A 14,359-nucleotide genomic window follows, 5' to 3' on the forward strand; every position below is an offset into this window, starting at 1 on the left:
CACTACTATTACTACTACCACTACTACTACCACCTCCATTACCACTACTATTACCACTACCACTACTACTGCTACTGCTATTACTACTACTACCACTTCTACTACCACTACTATTACTACTACCACTACTACTACTACTACTACTACCACCATCACCACTACTACTACTACTACCATCTCCATTACCACTACTATTACTACTACCACTACTACTACTACTACTGCCACCACCATTACCACTACTATTTCTACTACTACTACTGCTGCTACCACCATCACCATTACCACTACCACTACTACTGCTACTGCTATTACTACTACTACCACTTCTACTACTACTACTACTACTACTACCACCACCATTACCACTACTATTACTACTACCACTACTACTACTACTGCCACCACCATTACCACTACCACTACTGCTACTACTATTACTATTAGTACTACCACCGCTACTACTACCACTTCTAGTATTACTACTATTACTACCACCACCATCACCATTACCACTACCACTACTATTTCTACTATTACTACTACCACTACTACTACTACTACTGCCACCACCATTACCACTACTATTTCTACTACTACTACTGCTACTACCACCATCACCATTACCACTACCACTACTACTGCTACTGCTATTACTACTACTACCACTTCTACTACTACTACTACTACTACTACCACCACCATTACCACTACTATTACTACTACCACTACTACTACTACTGCCACCACCATTACCACTACCACTACTGCTACTACTATTACTATTAGTACTACCACCGCTACTACTACCACTTCTAGTATTACTACTATTACTACCACCACCATCACCATTACCACTACCACTACTATTTCTACTATTACTACTACCACTACTACTGCTACTACTATTACTACTACTACCACTTCTACTACCACCACTACTTCTTCTACCACTACCACTACTACCACTACATCTACTACTACAACTAACAATAATAGTCCAATGTCAAAACAAATATACTTCCATATTGCAAGTGAGATCATACAAGTAAAGAATAAAGCCCCACAGGGTGTGCTGTAATAGGAAAACAATCAACAATGGGGTGGTATGATAAAGTATTGTTACCACCACAAAGTTGATCAATTTCCTTTAATAGCATGTCCCAAAGTATTTTATTCCTCTTATGCCACAGAAATTTGCTGTATAATGAAGATTGATTATACAAATATTTTTTACTTATTAAAGAACAGCACATGATAGTTTTTTGTATATATATACATATATATATATATATATATATATATATATATATATATATATATATATATATAATATGTATGACATATGTAAAAGAGACTAATTTATTAGATTTCATATGAATTAATTTATTTGATATGAATTTACTTCTAGTTACATATTCTTATTTATTTTATTTATACTACATCTTTAATAATAACCACAGTATATTCATTTATAATATTAAGTCTTTTAAAAGGGTTTATTACAAATCTGGCAACACGGCCATGCGTCCATGTTTATAGAGCTCCCGCTGGACTAGCCCACAGACAACCGCCCAATCAGCTTCGAGCTTTAATGCATGTCAACCAATAGGATCAAAGCTGGGGAATAAATTCCTGCAAGCAAGCGCGGTTGAGTGACCGGCGTTGAAACGGAAGTGTTTGCCCTGACAGAGTGGATACTTCGAACAGATGGCGGTTTATTTTAATTACAGAGTTGAAATAGTTGAATGATATCAGTATTTATCATATATTAATATATTGTAGACCTGGAAGAGATGAAAAAGGTGAAAAAACGCCACCAGGTGAATGGGAGCAGAACAGCAGCAGGCAGACACGAAGGTGAGCAGGATTTGTGGGTTTAATATGATTTCTAATATTATAATATTAAATATTAGAATAAGATTGAGTGATGAGTTCAGTGTGTTCTTTAGTAATAATGAGTAATCTAACTAGGCACAAAGTCTTGACGTGTCCAGCAAAGCTACGTGGACACACACACACACACACACACACACACACACACACACACACAGAGAGAGAGAGAGAGAGAGAGAGAGAGAGAGATCTCCAAATCTTTTGTCCATAAACAGACATCATTACAATGTATGTACAGACTCAGACATTATCACTTGCACAAATCTCAGATTTTTGCAGAATTTGAATACAAATGATCCATTGTGAAAGATCTGGCTGAGTGCCACAGTGCCAAAATTTTCAAGACCTGTTGCATTTTATGCCATGAAGACAGAGAAAGATGCATTTGAACCCCTGACAGACAAAATAATTGTCCAGGAGAAAATTACATAATGAATGAAACACTTGGGGGTAGTGCTGTTGTAGGAAAATGATCAACAACAGGGCGGTGTGAAAAAGCAGAGTTACTGTTACTACCTGGAAGTTGTTTATTTTCCTCTAACAGCATGGATCCGAGTGTTTAATTCCTCTTAAAATGAAACCACTGATTGCAGTTTTATCCGTTTGTAGTTACGTTTGATGTTGGTGTTGCGGAACGCCTGCGAAACAAGGCTATTTCTTGTTATCACTTCTGTTATAGCAGCTATAAACGGTCATTCCTTCACCAGCTTCCCTTTTCTCTCTCTCTTAAAGCTAATTACACAAAAAAAAACAGCAAAAAAAAAAAAAAAAAAAAAGCAGCATGTCATGTTACCGAGAAATTCCAGCATCAGAAGACTTAGTTACAGCTTTACATCTGACTGTTACTAAGCGCCGAGACTGGAGACTCCTTCCATAAACAATAAATAAATGTTACCTCAGAGAAAATGTTACCATTTTAACTATTACATTCATCTTAAAGCTGTTTATGTGGAGGGTCTACCTTGTGATATTATAGAAATGATGACGTATTACAGCGAGCGTATTAATATAAACCTGTGATTCGGCTTGCAACCGGAACTACTTTCAGAGCTGCACTTCTGACCAATCAGAGTCGAGGATTCAACAGTGTTGTCGTCATAAAATTTAGTTTTCACCATTTTTCAATGTGTCTAAAATGTGATGTTTCAAATGTGATCCGATGTCAATATCAGCCCTGATACTGATGCTCATTATCGGATCGGTGCATCCCTAGCACAAATAATGCAATATTGGCATATTTTATGTTGCATTATTTGTGCTAGGGATGCACTGACCCGATAATGAGCGTCAGTATCAGGGCTGATATTGACATCGGATCACATTTGAAACAGTCCAGTGACGTATTGAACGCTGGAATGTGTGTGATGTAGACATATCACACATCTTACTCTTGACGCATGTCGCCATAATGGATGATTATAGGTTATATTCTGATACTCAGAGCTTTAATATTGTGATATTAGTATTACATTAAGAAAAAAGGAGTCGGCGCTTCTCTAATTTTTTGTGCCCATTCATTTCTTACTCACACAAAACTGCACTTGCGTCTATTTCCTGATTGTTTAGTCAATTTCACAACGTATTTCTACATAGCTGTGATTTGGAAACAAGCCTCATGAGATAAGCCACATTACAAAATCAAGAATTGAGTCTGCTTGTGCAAAAGAAATAACGAGAAAAGTAAGAGCTCCGTCCACAGTTCTGTTAGATGTAACCTTTAGCCGTTCAATTCAGATTTTTTTTTTTTTTTTTTTTTCTTCCATTGGCAGATCACATGTCCTGGAAGAAGCAGAAGCTTGCAGACATCCAGCAGGCCCTGAACAGTGACCCTGTGGACATCGAGACCCTGCGCAGTGCAGCTGTCAGCAAGGGAGGCTTGTTGACGGACGATGTGCGAAGAAAAGTTTGGCCCAAGCTCCTCAGCGTCAACGTCTTTGACCTTCCTGCCAAACCTGGTGAGTGTGTGTAGGCATGTGTCGTATATAAGAGCCAGAATGCGTGAAATAAAACACGTTAGACGCAAGGATCTGTTTCACCTTGTCTTGTATTACTCACCTACTCTTTCTTGTCCTTCCCTTTCTTTTAAATAGCTAAAAATATCAGAGAGAACCACAAAGACTACAACCAGGTGCTTCTGGATGTCAGGCGCTCCATGCGCCGATTCCCGAGAGGTAGCTTTTGTCTGTCTGTCTGTCTGTTTGATTAGACAGTGTGACTCATCCCTATTCTCATGATTGCGTTTGATGAATTCTGAAATGTCTTCGAGTTGTTATGTAACTGGCACATCTAGAAATGTCTGAGACTTTTGGGAATAGCAAGCCATCAGGTCATTCTGAGGTCTAAAAATGCACAAAAAACTCAAAACCTGCTTTCTCTCTGTATAGAATTACATCACTGACGTAATAGTAATAACTTTCCCAGAACATGGAAACTATTAAATATAATTAATAGATAATCAGTTATTTTTATTATTACTCTGAGAAGTAAGAATAATCAATTCCTAATTTACTATTAAAATTTTTCATATTGAATATTTGAAAGTTAGGGGTGTGTTATCAGTGTGTCTTTTTTTTTTTTTTTAATTTGTATGGCAAAAATTAAGAACTTGCTGTTCTCTAGCCATCTCCATATCGTGTGTGAGAGGTCTATTTTTTACTATCACAAAATGCAAATCAGAATTTAAAAAAAAATCCTCAAACACTACTACTATAATACTAATACTAATAACAAGCATAATCGTAGCAGTATAGATGCACATTTAAAGTTATTGGCTAGCATTAGAGAAGCGAGGTCAGTACAGCTACCAAATCTGGAATGTGAGACAGGTTGGAGCTCATCTGTCTGTCTCTTCCTCTCTGTCTCGGTGTGTCAGGGATGCGGGCTGATGAGAGGGAGGTGCTGCAGGAGCAGCTGATTGACATCATCCTGGAAGTTCTGAGGAGGAACCCTCAACTGCACTACTACCAGGGCTACCATGATATAGTGGTGACCTTCCTGCTGGTGGTAGGAGAGCGCATGGCCATAGCGATAGTTGAGAAGCTGTCCAATCACCACCTCAGGTTTGCATCTCTTGCAGAGTAACAAGGTGTTGTCCTGTTAATGTTGATTTATTTATTTATTTTTTCTCGACTGGAGGGGGTGGGGCAGACACGTGCTTCTTCCCGAGACACGTAAAACCAGCCTCTTTATGTTTTCAAACTCCTGCTCATGTTGTGTCACAGTACAGCGTAACACACTCGGAGGTATGTCTCTCGGAGGTGTGCTGTCTGCCCTCTTCTGCATACATGAGCTTTACAGATGCCTGTGATTGGTTAGTGTCTCTCTGATTGACAGGGGAGAGATGGTAATGCCATCCCTCCCACTCAGTGATCAAGGCCGATTTTGCCCAATTGACCCCCGGCCACTGATGGCTTTGGCATCGTCATGATTCATACTCGCAATCTTCCAACAACAGAGCGAACGCTTTACTGTTGCGCCACTTGAGAGCCCAAGGTCTACGTTCTTGCACTGACAACCTTACTAGCTTAATAACTGTTAATAACTTAATAACTGATTTCATGAACATTATTTACTCCCACGACTAAATCATGCTCTGAAAAGCTTATGTTGCGATGTTTAAACATTTGTGTGTACACACATCTGGAGTCCAGGCAGCCAATCAAATTGTGACATTCCAAGATCCTGAAGGTTGTTGCCAGAAAAGTGTAAAAAACATCATACACTCTGTATCCTGAGGCTGAGTTCTGCTTTTAATACAAGATATTGAGATATTGTTCAGTAAGAAAACATTGATCTCTGCTCAGAATATGCCTACAGCAAACCAGCAGAGTGTGTTTTCTGAATCCTGCCAGAAACGTTCTGGTGAAAGCAGCCTCAACAACGTCACTAACAAAAGGGACAAGTGGGGAAACTGGTGTTTTCCCCAAATGAAATACTGTTACAGGGTAATACAAAGTTCTGTATTATAAGACCAAACACATGCATATTTTCATTAACATAAAATAAAAAAAATAGCGATGGTTATAAAGTTCTAAAATTTGTCATGGAAAAAGTTCACATAACAGGCACTTTTGTTGTACACTAAATACAAAACTATCAAGTATTTTGTAAGTGTCAAGAATTTGTTAGCAGTTTTGAAAAGGGGATTGATTGTTTTCACTATAGATTTTCTGTCTTTCTGTGTTTTCTGTCTTTCGATGTGTTGAAGTTTCACATAACAGAGCGTTAGTCAAATCAGTGATCTGATAATGTGAGAAAAACATACTGACAGTGTAGCACAGCAGTGACTGAACTGCGTTTCATATTATATATAATATATCTACAGTCCATAATTTTCCTAATAAAAAAAAACATCTAGGAGCATTTGTTATTGTCTGCGTATGGTCCACGTGCGCTCACTGCTTGTACAGTAGCTCTTACAACATTATTATACCACAGCGCTGTGGAATTCTCGAATCTGATTGGTCAGAAGGTGTTAAATAATTTTCTGTAACAACAGCGTACATAACATTATTACTAGTTACACAATTAGGATGCAAATATACTTCACTTTCCCAGCGTGTATGTGCACGCACGCACCTGCTACACAAGCTTCATTGTTCACATACTCACTTGCATATCTTATCTACATCTGGAGGATTAAAAGCAGCGTCCACTAGATGGTACGTCAGAGCCAAAACATCCCTGTCCGTCTGGTTTCCGGGTCAAACTTTAATGTTTAGCGATTTCATGCGCAGCGACGCTAAACAGACGAACTCTGTTTCTCTTTAACACTTTCTGCTGTCGGCGTGATTGTTGTCATGATCTGCGTCTCAAATCAAAATCCCTCATCGTACATTCAGAAATATTTACTAATCTAGAAAATCCAGAAGACTGGTACAGAAACAGATCTTTCGGGAGGTTTAGAAAGGTTTTTAAAATTCAAAAACTTACTGTAATAGGAAAACCGGTAGTGTCAGTACACACTAACTGTGTAGAATAGGACACAAGTAGGCTATTGGAGACACAATGTTCTGCCTCCATTATTTACGTTGGTAATGCAAACGACTGCAGGTTATTTCACGGCGGCCATCTTGTGTACGCGTAGTTAACAGGAAGTACAAATTAGCCTTAAATGCTTAAAAGTCAACCTGCAGACGGCTCATTGAAAAGCTCTGCTGTATGCTGTGCACGTTCATTGTTAGGCAGCAAAGCTATACAAAGATGAATAAAATGTAAATGGTTTTTATGAAATGCATATTTTGAGTGTGTGAAAATGGACCAGTCAGTTTTTTGCTCAACATAAATCACATTTTGAATGTGTTCTAAGATTTAGATGTAGGTAAATCTCTATTTGAACGCCTGTGTATTTTTTCCATATTGATAAAAAAAACAGCTAACATGGTGAGAAAGTGATGATGGAACATGTTCCTTTTGTTTCTCCAGAACAAGTCTTAATAAACATCAGTATTAACACTTTGCGCTGTTGTTGTGTGTGCAGGGACTTTATGGACCCCACCATGGACAGCACCAAACACATCCTGAATTACCTGATGCCCATTCTGGAGCAGGTCGACCCTGAGCTGCACGACTTCATGCTGAGGTATGACTGCTTCGGGTTGGGTGGGTTAAGTTGGTTTATTTTAAAGCGGCGGTTCACAAACTGGGGGCTGCATTAAAATCTCTACTCAGAGGTTTTTTTTTTTTTTTTTTTTATTAGACTACATTCACATTTCTCAATGCTACTGTAAAAAACATCCAGAGTGACTAGCAGTATGAGCTCAGTTTGCGATCTTACAAAATATCACGTCCGCTTTGCAAATGATTAGAGGATGATGCGGGACCCTAGAAAATAAACACTTGCATACTAAGCTAGGCAGCTAGCTAAGTCAGGAAATGTTAATGTTTTATCATGATGGAAGGATCGGCGGGGGGCGGGGTCTTAATGAGGGTAAAGGTGCAGAGAAGTACTTACTCCATAAAACGCAATAAACAGCGTGTTATTCTATAAAGACTGTTTGTAATGGTTTAGGAATACTTTAAGTAAGGAATAAAACACAGTGGGACATGCTGTTATAGAAAAGTAATCAATGACGGAGTGGTATGATATCTTTCCAACTATGAAGTTGAGTATTTTCCTATTATCTTCGTATGTTCTTATTAACATACCACAACAACTTACTGACAATTACTAATATTTATTTATTACAAAATAACACATCTTTTTTTTTTTTTGTCTACATTTAATGCTGTGGAGTGTCCGTAAAACAAGTTGGTTCCCTCACCAGTTAGTCCCCTCCTGTTTTCTCTCTCTTCATAAAGAGAGTAAAGAGTGGTATACATTTAGTTAGGCTTTTTATACAGGAGGCTTTCATGCTGAAACCTCCGCACAAGCAAATCTTTAAAACCCATTAGTAGCCCATTAGTGTCTGAATTAAGCTATAAGAAGATAAGAATCAAACTATTTGCCGTTTCGATGTTAACGGTGAAATTGAATGAACATTCGGGAGAGTTCACATGCACAAGGCGTATGGGTTTAATAAGGCCGTCGTTATCTGTGCAAGATTGATGAATTCTGAAATACAGACCTGGTGTTTATCTCTTTCAGAAATCTCCACCTGACAGGAAATCTTTACCTCAAACTGCAGCCGAATAAACACGTACTTTTTAAGGCATTCAGAGTTTGCTAAAAAGAGTGAAGGTCAGTTTGCAGCTCCGTAGCATCCATTGTCTTGTCGATCATTTTAGGAATCAGGACACAATGTAAAAATATTAGATGAAGAAAGGTCAGGAAAAAAGTTGAATAAATACCAATTGACTGGCATTCTTAAAACAGTCAGAACTTTTTTTTTGGGGTAAGATTTGGTGAAGTTCTTGTCACATTTCGTCAGCTGTCAGTAAATTATGTGTTCTCGGAGTGGATCAGTGACATCCAACCAATCAGAAGGAGGCGATTCTACTAACCTGTTAATCAGTTCAGAACACTCCACCTCTTGTGCAAGTGTTCAAGGGCATGGCTCTGCAGGGAGCACAAAGTAGTGAGGCTGAGATGATGCTGATTATTAATAACAAATGAAAATACTATAACTTTTGAACATTTCAAACAGAAAAAGCTTTTCGCTTAATGTTACTGACCAGCTTGACTGTGACAGCCTTTTCGACGTGACTGGTGGAGGTGTGATGCTGATGTTGCAATATGTGCTACGCGAGTTCATACCACAGCGTTGCTGAATTCTCGAATCAGAGCGTGCACATTACAGCTCTGACAGTTGTTCTGGTTGTGACATAAATGATGCCCTCATACATTATCGTTCCTATAGTAACAGCTCATACATACGGACTTGTCTGGCAGACAATACAGAAAATCCAAGGCTAATAATAAATAATAATAAAAACTTGTTTTTCTTTTCACTAAGAAAAACATAGAGTTGTTGATGTCGTGAAGCTTTCTGTTAGGAGATGTTTTTGTAACGTTTAAGGAAGGAGTCTCCAGTGTCAGGGTGTGTGTGTGTGTGTATATATATATATATATATATATATATATATATATATATATATAAAAGAGAGAGAGATATGATGTTCCATAACATTAAATGTGACTCTACTGTTAACTATAATGTGCTAATCTCATTGAATTTCCAGAAGTGGTGCGTCTCAGGGTTGAGATGTTCCCAGTGGGAATTCCAATCTGAGGGGGTGTTTTTTTTTTTTTTTTTGTTTTGTTTTGTTTTTTTTTTCTCTCCCTCTCTTTCTTTTCCAACTTCCTTTGTCCCCCCCGCTGATTTCCCCCTGATTTTCTCCATAATTTTAGTGTTGGCCAATTCCCACCCACCAGTTAGGTCTCCTCCATCTTATAATAGCTATGAACCAGGGAGGATTAAGGCTGTCATGTGCTTCCTCCGAGAACTGCAGTCTTTTAGAGCTGCTGCTCATGCTGCGTCACAGGGCAGCATAACACACTCTCAGGAAAGCGCTATCCGCCCCCTTCCACATACATGAGCTCGGAGACGCTCGTGATTAGCTGCTGTCACTGTGATTGATGAGGGAGTGAACGTTTGCCGTCCCTCCCACCCAGAGAGCACAGCTAGTTTTGGACTTCCAGCCATGGATGGCTGTGTCGTCACCGGGATTCAAACTGGTGATCTCTGGATGATCGGGGAATGCTTTAGTGAAAAAATTAGGAAAGAATTTTATTTCAAATGGTAATTTTTCAATCTGTTGATGGAAATTGAATGATATTGAAGATGCCTCATGCTTGAAAAACGTCTCTCACTTATGTAAACATGCAGTGTTGACAGGTGATGCTCATTTCTTTTCTTGCTTCATGCCTGCGCTTCTTAGTTCCTTCCTCTGAGGAAATGGAGAAAGTGTGTGAGAAAAAGTAAACTTATTTACCAAAGCTCAGTGAAGAAGTGTCACTTTAAATCGAATTATTGATGACGTTTCTCAGCTGTATAAAAAATTCTAAACAAAATTCTGCTCATTACTTCTCTATTTTTAAAGCAAGAGGTATTATTTGACTTGTCAGTGTGCAAGGATTTATTTATACCCACTGATTATTTAATTATGAATATGCTTACATCTGTATAGGTCATTCTTAATAATTGGTACTTCTTTAAATATGTCAGAATTGGATCGATTTCCAGGTCAGATGTAGGATCGAGGAATCAACCAGGCGCCAGTTATAGTTTTGGGACAAACCCTACAAAGTGAAGGCTACAGTTTAGTGATGTGTTAAGAAGAATGCAGTGTAAATTTTCTCCATTAGGAGGCAGCAGAGTGTAACATTAGCTTCACACGCTGTGAACATCTGCAATTCCGTGAGCTTCGTCTCAACCAGCAATACGGATCAGAAGTGTTTTCCTGTTTTCCTGCGCAGCTGATTCGCTTGCAAGGACACACACTCTTTAAATTCTGCACTCATCCGAATCTCCTTCAGATTAAATGACGATCTGTCATATTCATTCGAGACCTCTTTGCATGAGGTGCAGTTGAGTGCAAAAGTTTGCACACCCTGACTTTGAAATAATAAAACCACCAACAGAAGTATATTTTTCATTTCTATTATTTATAATCATTTTTCATTATTACTTGACATTATTTCAAAAGATGAGAGTCAGCATCCTAGCTTTAATAGAGTGAAAATGTCGGTTTGTTTTATCGTTGATGTTTTGTTTGCTTTTAAACCCTCGTGCTCTTACCATTCGATTCCTCATGCATTAAAGATGCAGGGTGTGCTGTAGGATTTGTGCGTGAAAGGACCCGTGTTTGCTCCCCAGCCCTATATGTAAAGGGAAGTTATTTTTAATGGCTTGTCATTTAAAATGGAGCGAATAAGAGACTGTGGATAAATATTGTATGTGTGTGTGTCCTGGGATTTCCGTCTAGTGCACTGCAGCTCTTCAGGTTTAATGGTCGAGCTTGTTCAGGTGCTGTTGCTCAGGGCACTTTCCAAGCTAACAAGCTCAGTCTCAGTGTAGTCCAACTCTGAACTTTAAAAACTTTAGAGCACTTTGGTGCATTTAAGTTGATTTTTTTTTTTTAAAAGTTTGAGACCATACATGCATCAAGTGTCCCGTTTTCATTTACTCTTTGAATAATTTTCAGACACGTAAGGAAAAGCCTTCAAGCACTGACAGGCAGTAAATATGTACCATATGGACAAAAAAGTGATATTGGGATTATGTGGTATCTTACTATAGCAAAATGCTGTGTGGGGATTATAAGTAAGTAAGGAATGATGCAAGACAGGGCATGCTGCTGGTGTTTTATTCCTCTTATAGCAATTAATATCATGGAATTCTTATACCGTAGATTTCTAACATTGACACTTCAACCCATTTTTATTATTATTATTTTTTAATTAAACTTTTTTTTTTTTACACAATTTTGTCATTCGACAATTCCTACCCATGAGCCATCACTCCCCCATCACACGACAGCAACCACCCAGGTCCCGCCCAGAGGGCACGGCCGCGCAAGGATGGCTGTAGCGTCGTCGGAATTCAAGCTCATGATCTGGCGATAAGGCGAATCCTTTTCTGTCGTGCCACTCAGGAGCCCAGTGCATTGCACATTTGATCCACATTTTATGTTGTGGAAGTCTGCAAAATATGTTTGTTACTGTAGCCCTCTATCTTAAAGACTGAAGACTGTCTTGTCTTCACGCTTTACCTCTGTCTGTTACAAAGCACTGACACTGGAGACTCCTTCCATAATGTCCTGTAATGTAATTAGCTCACGTTACATAACGTTTTGAAGTTATTCTTGAGATATCAAGCACCGAATGATGAGTCACTTCAGTAATTTTGTGTATAAGTGGAACTCTTCAGGCGAAAGTAATAGAAACTAATGAAATAACACATTGATTAAATAAACATAAGCTGCATATATACGACGGAAGTGATGGATAAAATTGTGCTCTCAGAGTGTGAAGATGAGCATTTAGGCGTAATGTAAAATCCTAAATAATGCTGCTAAATACTATTTATTTGTTTAAAAAAAAAACAGTTTCCAAAACTCTACAAAGATAAAATCTTAAAATGTAGCTTCTGTTTTGTGCTCATCATCCTCACACACTTCTCATTTCATATGGCAAGTCCGTTCCTCCTGCCCAACAGGAAGCGGGCTGTGTAGAAGGTCCTGCTTGCTAACTGTAGAGTCGGAGAGGAGAAGGAGCAGCCGCAGGCCAGAAGCGCTGAACCGTGACTCAGGAGGAGAGCATGCGTGACTGAGACGCCCGGGTCCGCTGTTACGTCGTCCACGTAGAGAGCGATGTGCAGAACGATTTTCTTGAACATTGACAATGTCTACATGCCTCCATAGCCACAGGCAGTGCAGCTCAACTAGTGTTGCCCTGACAAAACAGCAAACATGCCACACACACACACATGCACACACACACACACACACACACACACGCACACAGAGAAATGCACAGCAGCATAATACAGTGACTAGATGCACCATAGCAGACCAGACTCCATGGAGTTGAGATCAAGATCTTTTTCAAACCATTCTGTATAAACTCCATAGACTGGTATCCCAGGAGAGTGATAGATAGATAGATAGATAGATAGATAAGCATATTCATGAAACATTCACTTTGTAAGACATAGTTTTTGTAGTGTATCCATGTGTGTGTGAGAGAGTAATAACATTTCTTTCATTCATTCTTTCTTTCTGTGTTCGTGTGCATGTGTGTGCGTGTGTGTGTGTGTGTGTTGCAGAGCCGAGGTCGGCACCATCTTTGCCCTCAGTTGGCTCATCACGTGGTACGGCCACGTCCTCTCGGACTTCCGGCACGTTCTGCGGCTCTATGATTTCTTCCTAGCCTCCCATCCACTCATGGCCATTTACTTTGCTGCTGTGGTGAGAACTCTTTCTGCATACTGAAATCTCTCTCTCTCTCTCTCTCTCTCTCTCGTTCTGTATCTCTCATGCACAGTGACAACGTTCCTGTGTGCAGTTTCTCAGACTGAGAACATGTGAGAGTGAGTATTAGCGAGTCATTGATTGTTTCCTTGATAGAGCTGCTGAAGTGTTTTCTGGACATAATGAACAGAATTGTAAATGATTGTTGCTCCATTAGGATGCGCAGTAGTGACTGACGCACTGATTACTGGGTCCTGGTGTTCAGCTGAACTGAGTGTAGAATAAATATTCTTTACGTTAAGATTTTTTGGTTCATCGTGAAAACGTGTGTGTACGTGTGTGTACGTGTGTGTTCACAAATCCAGGGCAAGATGAGTTCATTCCTTTCTTTTTCATTGGTTCTTTCATTGGTTCTTTGTTTATTCATTCATTTCTTCTGTCTTTCCCATTTCTTTCTTTCTTTCTTTCTGTCTTTTCTTCTTAATTGGTTCTTTCTTTCTTTCTTTCTTTCTTTCCCATTATCTCTTCTTTCTTTCTTTCTTTCTTTCTTTCCCATTATCTATCTTTCTGTCTTTTTGTCTTTGTCTTTTTTTTCTTAATTGGTTCTTTCTTTCTTTCTTTTTGTCTTTCTTTCTTTCTTTCCAGCCTTCATTCATCAAACACACACACACACACACACACACACACACACACACACACACACACACACCCTCCATGTAAAAGATGAGCAGTAGATGGTAAGAGTGTGTGTGTGTACTAGTTCTGTGTTCGTTTTTCTGTCTTGTATGAATCCAGGGCACTTTGTTGTAGCGAGACGAGTTAATTAAACATCTCTAATGAACTCAGTGGAGGTTTGAGGGAAGCGGCTGGCTGTGTTTGTGCTCGCTTGCTTCAGCTGGCCCTCTTTCACGCCTCTCCGTAAGACTGTTCCTTGCCAAAGAGCAGCACGCGAGCCGAAAGGGGGCCAGGGCCATTTGAGGCACGAATAACAAAGCGTGCAGGAAATGTAGTTCATCCTGCCTCTTTAGGTTGCTTTAACTCCCTCAGGGCTGGCGGTAAACCAGCAGGGCTTCAGCAGGAGCCGCTCTGACTAGACCACGCAGACTAAGTG

At 39.3% G+C, this 14,359-nt stretch overlaps 1 protein-coding gene across 2 annotated transcripts in view; it reads left to right on the forward strand.

Annotated features, from left to right (window-relative positions):
• The first annotated feature begins 1,633 nt into the window (after positions 1–1,633).
• Positions 1,634–14,359, forward strand: part of zgc:63863 (uncharacterized protein LOC393372 homolog) — a 21,685-nt gene continuing 8,959 nt past the window's right edge. Inside the window, exons 1-6 of one of the 2 annotated variants that reach the window (XM_034298744.2) lie at positions 1,634–1,860; positions 3,666–3,851; positions 3,987–4,067; positions 4,769–4,955; positions 7,376–7,477; positions 13,104–13,245. In XM_034298744.2, the coding sequence (XP_034154635.2) occupies positions 1,797–1,860; positions 3,666–3,851; positions 3,987–4,067; positions 4,769–4,955; positions 7,376–7,477; positions 13,104–13,245 (762 nt within the window). In that variant the 5' untranslated portion in view covers positions 1,634–1,796. The remainder of the gene's footprint in view (positions 1,861–3,665; positions 3,852–3,986; positions 4,068–4,768; positions 4,956–7,375; positions 7,478–13,103; positions 13,246–14,359) is intronic. The other variant, XM_034298742.2, reaches the window with a different exon arrangement.

Source organism: Pangasianodon hypophthalmus, chromosome 23, assembly GCF_027358585.1.
Source record: "Pangasianodon hypophthalmus isolate fPanHyp1 chromosome 23, fPanHyp1.pri, whole genome shotgun sequence".
Taxonomy (NCBI): domain Eukaryota; kingdom Metazoa; phylum Chordata; class Actinopteri; order Siluriformes; family Pangasiidae; genus Pangasianodon; species Pangasianodon hypophthalmus.